The following is a 16086-nucleotide window of genomic DNA, read 5'->3' as shown; positions in this document are numbered from 1 at the left end:
AGCCCGCCTGAACTAATGATTGAAGGCAGGACGAATCCAAGATTTAGTGTTGCTCACACCAAATTCCCACACTGCCATCCAAATGTCGCAGCAGATGTGAAGACTCATCAGACCAGGAAACATTTTACAAATCTTCTGTTGTCCAGTTTGAGTGAGCCTGTGTGGACTGAAGTTTCCTGTTCTCAGCTGACAAGAATGACCCGGTGTGGTCTTCTGCTGCTGTAGTCCATCTGCTTCATATTGTGCATTCAGAGATGCCCTTCTGCATGTTGTAGCAAGTGCTTATGTGATTTACTGTTGCCTTGTTATCAGCTCCAAGCAGTCGGGCCAAACAACAAGGCACTTTTAAGCATATTCTCTGTAAACCCTAGAGATGATCGTGCAGGAAAATCCCAAATCAGCAGTTTCTTAAATATTCAGACTCGCCCGTCTGGCACCAACAATCACCTTTCCCCCCATTCTGTTGCTCACGTTGAACTTCAGCAGGTCATCAGGAGTTGCTAGCCCCGATTAGATATTTGCGTTATTGAGCAGCTAAACAGGTGTAATTACCGAAGGGGCCGGTGAGTGTAGAGTATGTTTGTATAAGGGATTACCTGCATTATAGGAAAGCTATTTTGGTAATTTAAAGTACAAAATATTACTTCAATAAAAAGATAAAGTGATCTTTTCCTATCTGTCTGTCTAAAGGGCATGTGGGTAAAATATAGTGAATAGTGGGTAAGATACTGACTGGTTTTTTTTGGGTGGCTCTCTCATTTTATAAGAAAACCCGAAATTTAATCTAAATATCAGCTCTATTCATTTATGTTACAGAAAATAATGCGTTTATTTGCATTTCTTATGTTTTTGTTTTTTCCCCCCCGATGGGCTAATTAACAGTTTATTAATAAAATAAAAGGCAGAGAATTTGAAAATAATTTGCTGCAACTGTAAAACTGGTCTGGGCTAGTGTGTTCCTATTATTTTGTCCACAGACTCTTCGCTCTGCTTCATCTGATTTTATTCCACATTAATTATATATTTTTTAATTATTTCCCTGTGTTGTGTCTGCTTTTGTAATAAAACGTGTTGCTATGCGAGGACGGCAGTGAGCAGCGCAGTGTCGCAAAGCGCTCCGTTCCGGGTTTTCCCGCAGACCCTGCGTGGCCCAGCTGAGGTGACTGGCAGGACTTGTTTACTGGTGGGGAGGCTCGCAGAGAGAGAGACGGAAAGAGGGGGAACATGAGGGAGAGCGATCGCTAAACGGGAATCCAAGTTTTTACACTTGACCCGTCTTTTTAAGTCTTTTTTACGTTTCGTTACCTCATCGTTTTTTTCCTCCTGTCCTTTTCTTCTGGGCTGGCGGACTCGGACTGTTCACTTTAAGCGTGTTTTTGATTTTATTCTGATTTTGAACTCTCGTCGCCGACACCGAAACCTCGTTTGTTTTGGATTAGCTAGCTAACGTTAGCCGTTTAGCCCCCTCCAGCTAACGTTAATCTGAGGGAAGGAACGGGCGGCGTGGTGTGGCGACTTCCCTCACCTCACGGCGGCAGCGTGCACGGTGAATGCGGGCATTGTTGTTGTTATTTTCTGGCTTCTTTTACTCCTCGCGGGGAATGTGAGAGCAAAGTGGCGTTTTTTCAAACCTTTCCAGGTTAGTTTTCCCCTCTCCGCCGTTTTGTCGTTTTTACGGGCTTGCGGTGGTCAGCGGGGGTGAAGGAGTTCAGGGGAAGGTCGAAGCGAGGAAAGCTGCACGTTTTTCCTGCCGGAGTTTCCTGGGATGTGCTCCCTGCTCAAAGAAAAGGGAGACGAGCTTGTGTGAAGACACCAGGACGCAGGAGGTGATATAAAGACTTCTGAAAGAAAACGAGAGCTCAAAGGCTGCCTGTGTTTTTTGGGGGTGCTATTCACAACTCCAGCCCGTGTCTGCGTGAGGAAAACAGCGTTTTGTTTTTGAAATACCTCCCGGGGTCCTCCCTCACTGGAGCGGCACATTACAGGGAAATGAGCCCGGGGCCAGCGGACCTTCTTAGGGGATCTCCAAACTAGCTCTGTCTGTGTGTGGGATTATTATTATTAATAATAATAATAACATTTCCCCCCTTGATTTAGCGGGGCACCAAAATCAAACAGATGAACGTGGACTGTCGACTTCACTTCTGGAAAATGAAATTTTTTACTCGCACATGTGTCGCCAGAACCCAGGATCACGTTATTTAGTGTCTCACGTACATAACACATTTGGCACAGAAGACAGTTATCAATTTATAACCCCCTTACAGGGGGAGGAAACCTCAAATCGGCTGGCTTTATTGGACCTTTTTAAGTTTTTAGCAATTTCTTAGTTCACTTTAAACATTTCTCCCTGAAGATTGGAATTTTTTTTGTACGACTTCAAGAAGCGAGTACAACTTATCCTCCAGCCAAAATGAGGCGACTGACGCTTAAACTGCGAGCACAGATGGTGTTGTTTATCATGTGCACCTGCATTATATGCCAGTGTGGACTAATAAAAGGAGAAAGTGAGTATTATTTCATTTTTTAATGACTACTTATAACTTCACGTGAGTGTGAAGTGTGTGTTCGCGGGAAATGACCCTGTCCTAAGCGCAGATGTTTGCATTATAACATGAACAATAGTGTGTTTTTCTTGAACCTTGCAGTCACTGCTGGGGGGGCATGTTCTTCTTTTTATCAATCAGCGTGATAATGTGAGTCACGGGACTGTTGCTTTCATTTTGGCGCATGCTCAGATTCTCCTCCAGGTCTAATTAAGGGGCTCGTAATTTCGGTTTTGTGCGTGTGGCTGATAACTTGGCGCACAAATATTAATTATCGGCTAATAAACCCCGCCCCTCTCGCGCCGGCTCTTAAAGGTACATATTTTAGCGGCCCGCGCTAAATGCGCCACCCGAGGGTCAGATTAGTGGCTGTAACTGGACGAGGGTGGTCCGCGGCAGCGAGCCTAAACTGGGGGCGGCAGGATTGGCCCTGCGAGGCTTGCTAGGCCTCTCACGCGCACACGCAGCCTGGATGTAAACAAATTAGCCGCTGAGAAGTGTCCGCATAGGTGGCGGGACAGCCTCCATCTGCCTTCCGCTCCAGATCTTCCTCCCCAGAGTCTGCGCCTCGGTTTTATTTCTTTTTATCAATGAATTAGCGCGTATGGTGATTACAGCTATACAGATGTGCATTGCCACAGATTAATCACGATCCAGCTGTGCGCTGTTTTGTTTTCAGCTGGTGCTTTAACACAGGGACACAGTGCACCATACTTGAGCCCACGTTTTATGGGCCGAATGAAGTTAATGAGCACTGTTACCCACTCTGGTATTTCTTATTTGTGTTATTTCTTATTTTTAAGGGTGATCTCATGAGAATTGCCGGGCCAGCTGTGAGGCCGCATTAGATGATACATTTCTCTGTATAATAGGTCACTTGTGTCTTATATCTCAAATTAAATGAATGAATGAGTCGTTGTGAAACAAAGAAAGTCTGGAGCGCCTGTGAAATCAATTATTGAACATTTTGCGTGTTTGTCAGCGGTTTAACCTTTGGCCCACATTAATCCTTGTGAGATTTGTGTTCAGTGATTTTTGGACGATGTGTTGCCCAAGCCTGAGTGTTTTGTTTTTTTGGGTGTGTGAACTTAGTCCAAGTGAGCAGGTCGACCACGTAAATGTGTGGGCACCCATTCATAAAGTGGAACCTGTTGTTTTTCTTTTTGTCAGCAATGGTGGGACTCTCCAAGCTCCAGGTTGTGTTGCTTAAAATGGCTCCCGGCGGCCAGGTTCAAAGGAAACGATGTGGCTACTTTACACAGGTCATGTATGCAGACAGAACAGAGGCCCCTGAAAGGGGGTCTTATGAGACGGGCTGCTGGTACCCCTCCTTCCTGGTCTTATTTTTTTCCCTCTCTCAGGGAATGGGGTACATGTCATTGGCTGTGAGGACTCTGGGAAGTGACCATATTTGGCACTTTTGAGATGTTTACGCCAAAAAAAGGGGGTGGGGTCGGGGCAACAACCAAAATACTTTGAATATTTCATTCTGGATCCACACGCTGCCTGATACCTCCATCTCAGACACAAGAACGAGAAGAAGCTGTCCTGATAAATAACCCACGGCGTAGCCGACTGCACCTCAGAAAACATGTAACAAATCAGCTTTCACAGGCTGTTGTTTGATTGTGATTGGCCCATTTGTCACAGTTAATCAGGAAAGGTTGTTCAGATGTTGCCGCTGAGCTGTCTCCTGGTCTGACTCGTGAAAAACAAGTTGTGCAACTGCCCACTCCTGGCCCCCGTCAGGCACGGCTGTGCTGCTTGTGAGCATGCATGAATATACATACGTGCACGGCTGTGTTTCTTTAACCAGCGTGGTCGCACAGATTGGCTCTTCCCCTCTTGTGGTCTCAATCAAATCTCCAGAGCGGTGTCATTTATTCAGGAGGAGCAGTTGAAGAGTTGCTCTGACAGCTCAGCTAATGGAGAACCGCGTGCTGTTGTAAAAATCGAGGCTCGGCCTCCATTTGTCTGCGAGTTTGTCTGTAGCCCCTTTTGGACACTCAGGCACTCTTCAGTGAAGTGCACATTGGCATTTTCCGACAATGCTGTGCACGTTGTGGAATGTCTTTGAAGTGGCCCACCATGTAGGTGTGTGTGTGTTTCACTTCCAGTATGTGCCCCAGCCACCCTTTGCTGTCTGCAGGATCTCATTTTGCAGCTACTGGCCAGCCTACTTCCAGGCAATGTATGTCTTCTATTTATATTTATTTGTGTGTGCGTTGATGAGAACACTGTATGAGGCTTCATCCGCATGTTTATGGGTGTTTCTTTTCATTTTTAAATGGGCAGTTTGTTTTGACAAAAGCCTGCGTTGGCGTGTTTTCACGCTCGGAGGTCGTTTCCTCTGGTCCGCACCAGTTAATAAGTGAAACTTGTGGTTTTTTTCCCGATGCAGAAAAATCCAAGTGAACCCAAATGCATCACTACGTCACCACACGAGAACGTTCAGTTTGCGTGTCTGAGGCGGGAGCAACATGGATAATTTACATTCATTTCACGGCTGGTTGCAAACCTGTACACACCTTTGCGATTTAAAAGTACCTTCATCCTTATGAAATGTTGTTCCTCCTCAAACCTGCAGCGTAAACCTGCTTGTCGGTTCGGATCGAGGTCTGTTCACGTTGGTAAACAGCCGCTGCTGAGACCACGTCCTCCACAGGGTCTCAGTATGGTTGTTTGGTCGGCACCCGGGTGCGATTACTGCTTTCACATCTTTATGAGTGAAAAGAAAGAAGAGTTTGATTTTAAGGGACTAAACACCGCAGGTGTGTGGACGTCCTCGGACTTCTGGATAAGACAGAAGAGGAAATCTTCACGTCTGAGGTGGTCAGACAGAAGTGTAAACACAGAAAGCTGTATGTACAGGCTAATTTAGCATTAGCATTCACCTGCACTGAGTTTGCTGGAACAGCCTGTGCTGCCTGTTTCATTGGCAACACACTGAATCTTTAAGGCTTTCATATCGCGGCCCGACGTTGATTGCAAGTTGCTGCCGTTCATTTCGCGCGGTTCCTCGTTCACAGAGGCAGTGGACAATCGGGGTCATGAACTGAGCCTCCACCGGCTGTGTACTGGGTCCTGAGTGTTGGCCAGGAAGGCGATATGTACTGCTACAGGAAATTAACTGTTGGGGTGCCTTTGCTAAGTGCTTCCTCCTTTGCTCTTATCTTTCCAAGTATCCCTTTCAGCTTCTCCTAACTTGCCACTGTGTGCATGTTCCCGGCAGTTTTTATCAACAGCGGAACAAGTGGGGGATGAAAAACACGAGACGACTCTTCTGACTCCCACAAATTCACAGCTTGATGAGCCACCGAGTAAATGCATTTCTGCAGCACATCATTACTGTGCTAACATGTTAGATTTACTTTTCAAATGCAATAAACATAAAGCCTGATTGGCACTGCATACCTGCAGGTGTCTGAGGCTACTAACCATAGACACCTGCAGGTAGTAGGTGGTCAGAGGTGGAGGGTCCACTCTGAGTTGGGAACGAGTTGCTACCTCGATTAGAGAAGTTTAGGAGAATTTTAGGGTGTTGCTCACGAGTGAGGGGAGAGCTGAGCGTGAAATCAAGGCTGTCGCTTTACACGTCGAGCTACGTTCCCACTGTCACCTGTGGTCATGAGGGTGGGTGGGTAGTAACTGACAGGAGGAGCTTGCTGATATGAACAGTGGGAATGAGTTTCCTCTGACAGGTGTCTCTCCCAGAGAGAGGCCTGTAAAATCTGTGTGAATATTTCGTGCGTAAAAAGACTCTCCCGTCTGTAATGCAGGTGTTGCACATCTGAATAAACAGATCTGACCAATCAGATCACTGGATTTGGCAACAAGTGCACTCGTACCTCAAAATGTGCACCTGTGCTTATTATACAATGATGTGGAAATGGTCTCCAACCACCATGATACTGATTTGAAACTTTAATACAGGTGAAAGCGCAATAAATGCAATCCATTATTATTAAATGTAATTACTTGGAATTCTTTTTTTAAATCGCGGTGAATGAAAATCGTGCAATTTTACTGGTTTTGATGCTTACTACTGGTATTGTGACTTTCCAATACTGTGCCAATACCAGCACTACTGGTATCCGATACCGATACCAGTGTTGATATCGATACAGTCGATGAGTTTCAGTCTTCAGCCTCCCAAAGCAGAGCAGCAGATTTTATTGGATGTTAAACACTGAAAATAACATAACGGCTGCTGTGGTGTGTTTAACAACACTGTGTTAGTGTCCACACACAGGTTGCTTTTAGAGATGCTGTCTCCAAACAGAACAAAGCATGAAAGTATTTGGTAAGTGAGTCTTAGGCGGACTTTCTGAATGATTTTGCGCTCACTGTGACTTCAGGGACGATGGCTCACCACACTGTTTTCCTGGGAATTTGCTCAGAAGTGCCAGATGTCAGAAAAATCATCCCCAATCTTAATTTTAGCCAGTCGTAACATGCTAGGAGGCAAATGTTGCCGCGCTGCTGTCACCTTGCAAAATAAGCAAACAGTCAAAACGCGTTGATCCCGACATAAACCTTTCATTATGAAGAGGAAACCACGCTGTAACATCTAACGGCCGTCGCCGTGATCAGGTGACGTGTTTCCAGCCCATCGCAGGCTGCCAGCGCCGTGATAGGTTGTTGTTTTTAAACACAAAGCCTAGCCGATGCCCTCCTCCCTGACTCCCATTCCTAGATAGAGGAGTGTGACCGTTTATGTAAACCCCTGCTCACTGCACAGAAATGTGGTCTAGCTGAGAGGGGAGGGATGGGGTCACACCCACACACACATGAACACGCAGCGCGCCGTTACGCCATGCTGCAACAATCTGATTTGATAGTCCTTGTTGCTGTTTGGATCTGCCCTATTTTAACCGTTGGGGACTTCACACTGTAAACTCCAAGCTGAGCCAGTCCCGTAACGCAGGGATCAACAAAGGGATGTTTTGCAGATGAGACAATAAACCGAATAAGGCCGTGCAACTGATTTCTCATTCTTTGGCTTTCAAAAAAAGCGTAGCAGCTTAATTGATCCCAGTTACGGATTTGTACATCTGCGATACTGTTTGGGCCAGTTTATAAAGCAATGGTAACGTCTGCATCAGAGACGACGTGAAGCCCAGCAGGAGACGAAACGTTTATCAAACATCTTTGCAGTTTGTGACACGCGAGTCTGGATTTACTGTCACGTCCCCGCTTTAGGCCATTGGAGCGATATGGACAGAACATGGAGGCCTGTCATGTGACTGAAAAGTGTCTGTTTGGCGCCCAGTGAGGCTGCTGGCAGTTAATGTAACTGCAAGCACACACTCGTGCTGTCAGATCAGTTACTGGGCTCAGGGACCAAATGATAAACCAAGGTGACGAGTGCTGCAGAGAGAAATCAGTGGTGGACATATCTGACTGTAAATGCCAACAACATTAGCAGCTAATGCTTTTACAGATTTCAGGCAACGAATCACATCTGTGGTCATTTGAATGACAGCTGCATAGACTGTACATAAAAGATGAACAAAGCTTCTGAGTTTGAAAAGAGAAGGCGGGAAAAGACTCTTCTGTTCAGCTGTTACAGTTAATATCTGACCTCATTAAATGTTGTCCTGCAGTGTGTGTATGGGCCACGTAAGCCTTTATTAATTCCAGTGTCTGGGTTAAAGTGATGCAGACCAACTGTTGCCATATGAGTTTGACATTTCTGGGTGATGTGGATACGGCAGCCTTTTAAATATCACGTGAAACAATGGAAGATGTTAAAAAGTGATGCAGCTTTTCATGTTTCCTCCACGACAGCTTCTGCTCCCTCTACTCCTCCTTCCTCTCCTCCTTTAAACTCGAGCCTCCTTCCTTCCCTTCGTTTCACGTTCAGGGGTAAGCGGGTTCGCCGCCCTGGGCTCGTTTGTTTTCCTTCACACTGCAGATGCACACAGCCTGCAGACCTTTCTTCCACGCATGCACACACCTGCTCTGCGCTGTGGAAAGCCTCCTCTTTCAGGCCTCTTAAAGGTGTGAACAGCATCCATCTCTTTTTATTTGCTTTCTCTTATTAACCCCGCCTGCTCCAGCTGGGTCTAAGTGATGCTTAACGTGTTCACCTGCAGGTTGTGCGCCGCATCACGTGGCCCTCTAAGATGATGTTGTTTGCTGCGTTGTGGCTACGTGTGTCTGCACATGTTTGTGTCCTTTTTACGAGAGCTCACGCGTACACGTTTAGTGTTCGGCGACTCGTGTGCCGGGTTGGGGTCTCTGTTTTTGTCCTGATCGAGTAGCATGAGATGCGTTGCTATGGTGACAGCACTAGCTGTGCTGGCAGTAAGTGACAGACCCTGCAGACCCAGCCTCTTCCTGTCTAAAGACACGTCCCACACGAGCCCGGTTATACATTTTAATGTGTGATTGTGGAGACTGAGGATTTAAGGTGCCAGCTGTGGCTTTCCCCCCTCTTCTAACCTAAGGCAGATGTCTGCCATAAGCAACCTAATCGTTCGTGATTGTTTTATATTTAAAAGCACTTGAAGTGTGAGCATCTTGTCTCCTTCCACAATCAGCCCTGTACTGATCGGGCCCTAACTCGCCCACGGTCTGTCAATAACAGCACCTTAAAGCTAAATTCTGTCTCAGGCTTGCTGCAGTAAAAGAAGTGATGCAATTGATTAATAATCCTGTGATAAATGCAGACTGTGATTCACTCTTCAGTTTTGCATGATCACAAACACCCACAGGAGTCCTGCTTAAAGACTGCGGTTCCTCAGCTGCAGCGGATCTTCTGTGATAACGTCCTGCAGCGGCCACGGACGCACACTGTTGTCACGGACCGGCCGTTAAGGTGTTGTGGATATATGCAACGAGACAAAATGATACGGCCGAGACAAAAACGTTGGCATTTTGTAAATATAATAATAAATGAGAATTCACTGTGTAAGTTTATTAGCAGCGTCCTTAATGCTCTCTGGTCGCTATGGTAACGGGTAAATATTTCTTTCAAAATAAGACGCACAACTACAACACGGGAAAGACCCAGAGAAACAGAGTTAACGATAAAAACCCTGAAAACCGTAAATTTAACACCGAAGGCTCGCGGCCTGGCACCAAACGACTCACGCACTGGCCCGCGGCCCGGGGGTTGGGCACCGCTGCTGTAGTGCGCAGCCACTTCTCTGCAGCAGCGTTACAACAGCTGGAAACAGAGGTGGAGACTACCACCTGCACCACCTCCAGCAGAGGAGGTCACAGCCATTTTCCAGATGGACCTTTTCGACCAAAGGTTCTCTTTGTCATGTTGGCTGAAGCTGAACTGGTCAGTGAGCGAGTTTGTGCTTTTATGGTGGAAATCAGAAGAAGATGCTGGGTTTATAACACAATGCAGGGCAACAGCTGTTTGATCTTGATTGTCTGGATGAATTGATTACATCCCCTCCTCTGTTCACTCCACCTCTGCACCGCTTCATGAAGCCAAAGTCAGAATCTGGCCTCGCTTCACAAAACTATCGGCTGAACCGTGAACTGTTTCTGCGTTTTAGGAGTGTCGATGATTTCATTGAGTAACGGGTGACCTTCAGGCAGTCACACGTGCAGTAACGGAGCTACTAACACCAGAATACGTTTGCTCGGGGACGTTTGTGTTAAATCTGGAGAACGTTTACAGCTAATCAGTTGAGCCGCCTCAGATTTGTTCTGGATCAAACGACCAACCGTGGGGAGTGTATAGATACATGACTCACAGCTGCTGAGCTACAGACGTGAGTGAGTCATGACTCTCGACCTGTAGAAACCGATATTGTCAGAGGATTTAAGGGAAACTGACGAGAGTTATTAGAAAACAGCTGTAGGTTCAGCCCTGCTGATGCTGGGCTGTAGAAAAGAAAATGAGATCCTTAATTGAAAGTGCAGACAGGCTGCAGTTTAGCTGAACTGAACGTGCAAAAACAAGCACGACCGAACACCTGAAGCGGTCCTTTTATTGCACACTTAATGTGGTGATCCTGGCTCACTTTTATTTAAACCGTAGTGTGAAAATGCCTTGTTGATGTCAGAGGTCAGAGATGACCTGATACTTTGGAAGAGCATCTCTGAACTCACAGCACCGTTCAGCCTTGAAGCAGGTCGGCTACAGCAGCAGAAGACCACAGCAGGTAGCACTGTCAGCCAAGAACATGAGCTTGTTTGATTCATATCACTGATCTGATGAGTCTGTTTGTGCGGCTGCAGTTGGCTGGTAGGGTCTGAATTTGGCATAACGAGAAGGAAGCGTGCGTCCATCCTGCCTCGCAGCCACGATTCGGGCTGATGGTTGTTATGTGTTGGAACGGGCATTCATTTATGCCCACAGTGCACCAACCTCCAAGGTCTGGTACTACCAAGGAGTATCTAATAGAAGTGTCTGCAGAGTGTGTGACGGTGACGTACGTGAAACGCTGACGGCGCCGAATTTGTTTCAGTCTTTTCTTTTTTGGCTGCACTCTTCTTTTATCCAGAGCATCAGAAACTTTCCTCGGATGCTTGCTCGGCCTGCATGTTCCTAAAGCGGTAACCTTCTTCAGCTCTCATTGCTTCCTCATGTTAAACACACCAGGGGTGTGTCAGCGTGGAGCTGAGTCCACGGGCCCCAGATTTACAACTCTGCTCCGATTGGCTTATTCAGCATGAAGGAACACGTTTATGTCTAAGCTTTAACATTGATTAGTTGGGCCTGCGGAGCAAACCCGGCGGCGTCTCCCTTATCGAAACTGTCACAGCACGACTGCACAAACGACCCGTGGACGCGTTATTTCCCTGTAGAGATGAGGTCCAGTCAGACCCAAAGGAACGAAAGGAATTCAACTTTTTGGTGTGAATAAGTTAAATCTGGTTAGTACAGAGCGCCACACAGTCTCCTCCCCGTAAACAGCACGGAGTAAAAGGAGCGGCTGAGTGGAGCCGAGGCTGTCGACGGGCCAGAGGCCGATGCCAAGACGCTGTGAAAGGGGACATAGAGATGGAGTGCCTGCGACCAGTTTATGAGGCCGCATCAAGCGTCCCTAATTCCGTTATAGTTAAAGGAGGCCATATTGAATTATGCCTCGCTGTTAAATGACAGCGTAATGAATGGAAGTCGTTTTACAATACCGCCGTGGCCACAGACGCTCCACTCAGGGGCCTGTCTGTCAGAGGCTAGGTAACAGCCTGTGATTTGTTGGCTGGTTGGGCTGCGTGAACATTAACATGACGTCAGTATTAAATGCCAGAAATATATATATAGCACGCTCGTAGATGTTCTGTATGGAAAAGCAAACAGGACGAGGGGATATTTCTGATAAATGAAAAGTTTATTGATCACACCGCTGCTCAGCGCGTACCGATATGAACGTGACGTTTAAAGGTGGGAGGCTGGGTTTCTGCAGATTGGCGGCGTGTTTGTGCTTCGGTAAATGGAAGGAGGCACCAAGACTGCGGGCACAGGCCGAGCAATGGAAAAGGGGGAGGGAGGGAGAGATATGGAAAGAAGTGAAGGAGGGAGGCAAGCATGTGTGTCTGCATATTTGTGCAAATGTCCGTGTGCTTCGAGGTTTTCCTGCAGCAGCCAGTGAGAGCCGGTGGTCCTACGGTGCAGACAAACGCACCATTACACGGACGCCGGCCGCTCTGCTCGCCGTCCCTCCGGCCTCTGCTTTCTACCGTTTTCCGTCCGTGTTTATCGACCCTTCGGACATCAAATCTGATGTCTTGGTAGTCGTTGCGCTCTCCGTCTTCTGTCTGCTTCTTTCCTTTCGTCCTTCCGTTCCCACGTCCTGCGTTTTAACTTGACTCGTCCCTCCTCATAGTTTCAGCCGCACGCACGCACGCGCACACACACACACACACACACACACACACACTCACTCCCGTTACGCGAGCAGCTGGAGTTTCATTTCAGTGCAGTTAGAGTCAAATCATTTCTTCCCCTCTCTGCCTGTGTGTTGGTTTTTGCCTTCCCCCTCCTGCTCTTTGCTTGGAACAAATGCTGGATTCAGCTGGAGCTTGGAGTTGGCAGACAAGCAGCAATCCAGTCAAATCGATAGGATTTACCATGCCTGGGATGAGCTTACTCATCCATTCACCACACGGGGAATACCTCAGCTAAAACCCCTAAACTGTCAGAGCCGGACATTAGAAGCTCAGCGTGTAGAAGAGCCATTTCCACGCCGAGCTACGGCGCGGGCAGCTGTGTAATCACAGCTATTGCATTCTTTCTTTTTTGTTTCCTAATGCTGAAGCATAAACAGTGCTTAATGAAGGAGTTTAGTGTTGGAAATGTCTCATGTCTGAGGCAGCAGACGGGTCGGAAGAAGAAAGAGAGAGCGAGGGAGCCGTACGGGGATAGAAGGAGCAGATTTGGCAGGGCCACCAGGCAGGCGTAGCTCCTCCAGCCTCATGTGTAGCTCTGGTTTGTGGGTCAAAGCGTTGGTGGGGCTGGTGGGGCCGAGCCCTGCAGCTGCTGCCGTTGTGGCTGCAAGTCAAACAGGGTAACTGAGCCCCGGCTGCCTCCCTCTCAGGCCGAGGCTCACCGCACTAAGACGCTGAGCTCGCTAACGTAGGAAGATGAAAAGGATCATCAGATGTTTCTTGCATTACTCACTGTGTGTGTGTGTGTGTGTGTGTGTGTGTGTGTGTGTGTGTGTGTGTGTGTGTTGTCTGTCTTCAGCAGAGGCCGGCCTGCAGTTGATTACCTGCTCCTGTTCCACAGTCGGTCCTGCGTCGGCTCCAAAATGCTTTGACTATGTCAGGATTGCCCACAATGCTTTTTATATGTTGCAGTGTCACCTGGTGTGGTCGACTTTCAACTGACTGCAGATCCATGTGATTGTATGTGGCTGTTAACGTGCGCTCGCAGGTGCAGTTTGCTGAACGTTCGTTTCTTTGACACAGCAGCAACAGGACGGGATTCACTCTCACGTGTGGCTGGTTTCACGCAGTCGCCGCTGGTTTTGAAAACGGTGACTCGCCGTCACACAGCGCACCTCGCTTCCTTGTCTCCCTCTGTCTGCGCTCTCCTTTTTTCCTTCTCTACTCTTTGCCAGTGCTGGAAGGTAAAAGGGAAGGAGGCGAGCCAGAGTCACCAGTGCGATCTGATTCGGGCCTCTTGTGTTGGCAGACCATCTGACAGCGCAGGGCAGCGCATGTTGCTCTTTTCTACCCGCTTCAATCTGCCGCAGCCTGGCCCCGCGCCACAGCTGTAACGGGACCCGGCGTTGTGTATAAATAGGCCGACTCCTTTCTGCCATGTTCCTCAATGGGAAGCTGAGGCAATAGAGGAACAGGTGCTCCAACCCACACACTGCCTCCACCCTGCCCTCCCTCCACCTTTATCTGGTGTCCTCGGCTGCCTCGAGTACAGGACGGTCTCCGTGCACGCGTTAGCTCCGCTTTCTCGTTTCGTTCCCACTTTTTCTTAATAGAAAATAGATTTGAATATTTTTCTGTGTGTGTTTTTGTTATTGGTGGCTCTGAGCCTATTTCCACTATTCAAATGCCCCCTCCCTCCCTGGCTCACGTACTGTTATTCTGGTCCTCAGTTCTCTTTGTTTTGGAGGTACATGTTGGTACACGCTAATCAAAATGCCTTTCATGCAATTTCTCGGCATCGTTTTTCACTGTGAAGCCACAGCTTGGCAGTGGGCGCACGGGGAGCTGGCTTTACTTCTCAGGACTTTCCACAGTTGTATTAACAAACAAACGCATTTTTCCACTGGCAGTCCACTTGGCACCGCGACCGCACGTTCCCTCCCCTGGGGTTTGTTCAGCAACTGAGCTGCTGACATATCTATAATCAGCAGATCACCTCATCAGGGGCAGCATGTGCCTAAGCTGACAGCGAGAGGAAACTTCTCACAGTCCAGAGTTAGCTGCCACCTGGTTTCATGCTAGACCGGTCTGGTTTCACTTTAAGTGCAGGCTGCCCTCCGTCACTCTGGACTCAGGCTGCAGTCCACGGGCGATAGAGGGCAGCCTGCTTGCCACCGTGATACGCTTTCATCACCGTTAGCTGCTGCATATTACATTTATTGCAGGGGGCACAATTCTAAAAATAAGAGAAGAATCTGCCTGAAATCGTAGCTACGCTATAATGCAGGTCGCAGCTGTGAGAGCTCGCCGAATAGCGGCGACGGCAGTTTCTGTCCGAGAGAGCGGGTACGCGACCTCGGCTGCACCAGACGTACCCGAGCTCGCCGAGCTGGACAGAGGATGTTGGGCTCGTTCTGCTTCACGTCTGAGGTGAAGAGGCAGTAACGAAACAGAGCAGCGTGCATGTCCCAATTTAGAAGTCGCCTGATCTTTCTCGGGCCCTCAGTTTGAGAACGACTGATTTAGGGTGACAGTTAATCACAGAGCGCACTTTTTCACACTTATTAAAACAGTCTGTGCTGATTTAAAGCTGTCAGAGTTTACTGTGATTCAGCACAGGTCATATGTTGTCCTCCATAACTTATATATTGAGTTATGCATTTGGTGTTTAGCTAAAGAAAAGTCAGGTCTTTTTGTATTGAGGCAGGATTGTGGTGTGTTTGGTGTTGATCCAGGATCAGCACTGACCAGTCATGTTGCTGTGATGTCGTAGGTCTGCGCTGTATCAAGTTAGGTTTGTTGTTAGCCAAACTTGGCTCACTCATCACAGCATTAGCTATTAGCTGGGCTCATGCTAACTGAATAGTCACACGTCATTGGTTGGTTGCGACGGACCTCTGAAGCTGTTCCTAGATAATCCTCTGCTTCTTCCTGATGCTCCCAAACTACCATTAAAGCAACAGAAACCACCGACTAAACTGCAACAGTTTATTCACTTTGATAAGCCTCATAACTGTTCAAGCAACAAGAGGACAAACTTTTCTGATTCATCCTTTAATCTCCTTTTAAAGGCTCTAATGCTCCAACTTCACTTAAAATCCAAGCTTCTCTCTGCTCCTTCTGTTTGTTTGACCCCCCCACCCCCAAATATATACCTCCTCCTCTTCATTCCTGCTGCCAAATTAAGTGTCAAACAGACGAGGCAGGCGGGTGGATGGCCCACATGTCTCCTATAGAGGTCTGCAGTGTGGTACAGAACATTTCAGCAAGCGCTCTGTTATCCCCCCACCCCCCGTTCATTAGCGGCTAATTGGGTTGTTATTGTAATTATGAGATGCTGTACGTGTAGTGAGGGCACCGGGCTGTTCCCTGGTGGGTGGTCCTGTGTGTCGGTGTGGGCTGTAGAGGGATCACGGTCATTGTCCCACCTGCATTCGTTTTATTGGGTTTTATTTGTTGTGTTCTTTAACACCAGAAGCGTCCAAATGTTAAATGAAAATGTGGATTTATTGAACCTGTTGAATCCTTTTATTTATACTTTAAATAGAAATAAATATTTAAATATTTTAAAACCTTTGTGATGTTTTTATGTGTTGTAGATGAACTTGGGTAGGGCTCTCGTGCGCGCGCGCGTGTGTGCGTGTTAGGGCTGCGTCGACTATCAAAATCGTCGACGACTGATTTAATAGTCGACGCGTCGTTTGAAGCTTTGTAAGATCCCAAAAGACGCAGGAATAAGTAG

General features: G+C 47.6%; 1 protein-coding gene across 1 annotated transcript in view; it reads left to right on the top strand.

Moving 5' to 3' along the window:
• Positions 1-1111: 1111 nt before the first annotated feature.
• The window catches only part of LOC102194682 (insulin receptor), a 63694-nt gene continuing 48719 nt past the window's right edge, over positions 1112-16086 (top strand). Inside the window, 1 exon segment of the mRNA XM_074312092.1 lies at positions 1112-2507. Coding sequence (XP_074168193.1) covers positions 2414-2507 — 94 coding nt within the window. The 5' untranslated portion in view covers positions 1112-2413.

The sequence above is a fragment of the Pundamilia nyererei genome, unplaced genomic scaffold (assembly GCF_000239375.1).
Source record: "Pundamilia nyererei isolate P.nyererei 1_Seehausen unplaced genomic scaffold, PunNye1.0 scaffold00183, whole genome shotgun sequence".
Taxonomy (NCBI): Eukaryota; Metazoa; Chordata; class Actinopteri; order Cichliformes; family Cichlidae; genus Pundamilia; species Pundamilia nyererei.
The sequence above is the reverse complement of the archived record's forward strand: the minus strand, read 5'-3'. Positions and strand labels throughout refer to the sequence as shown.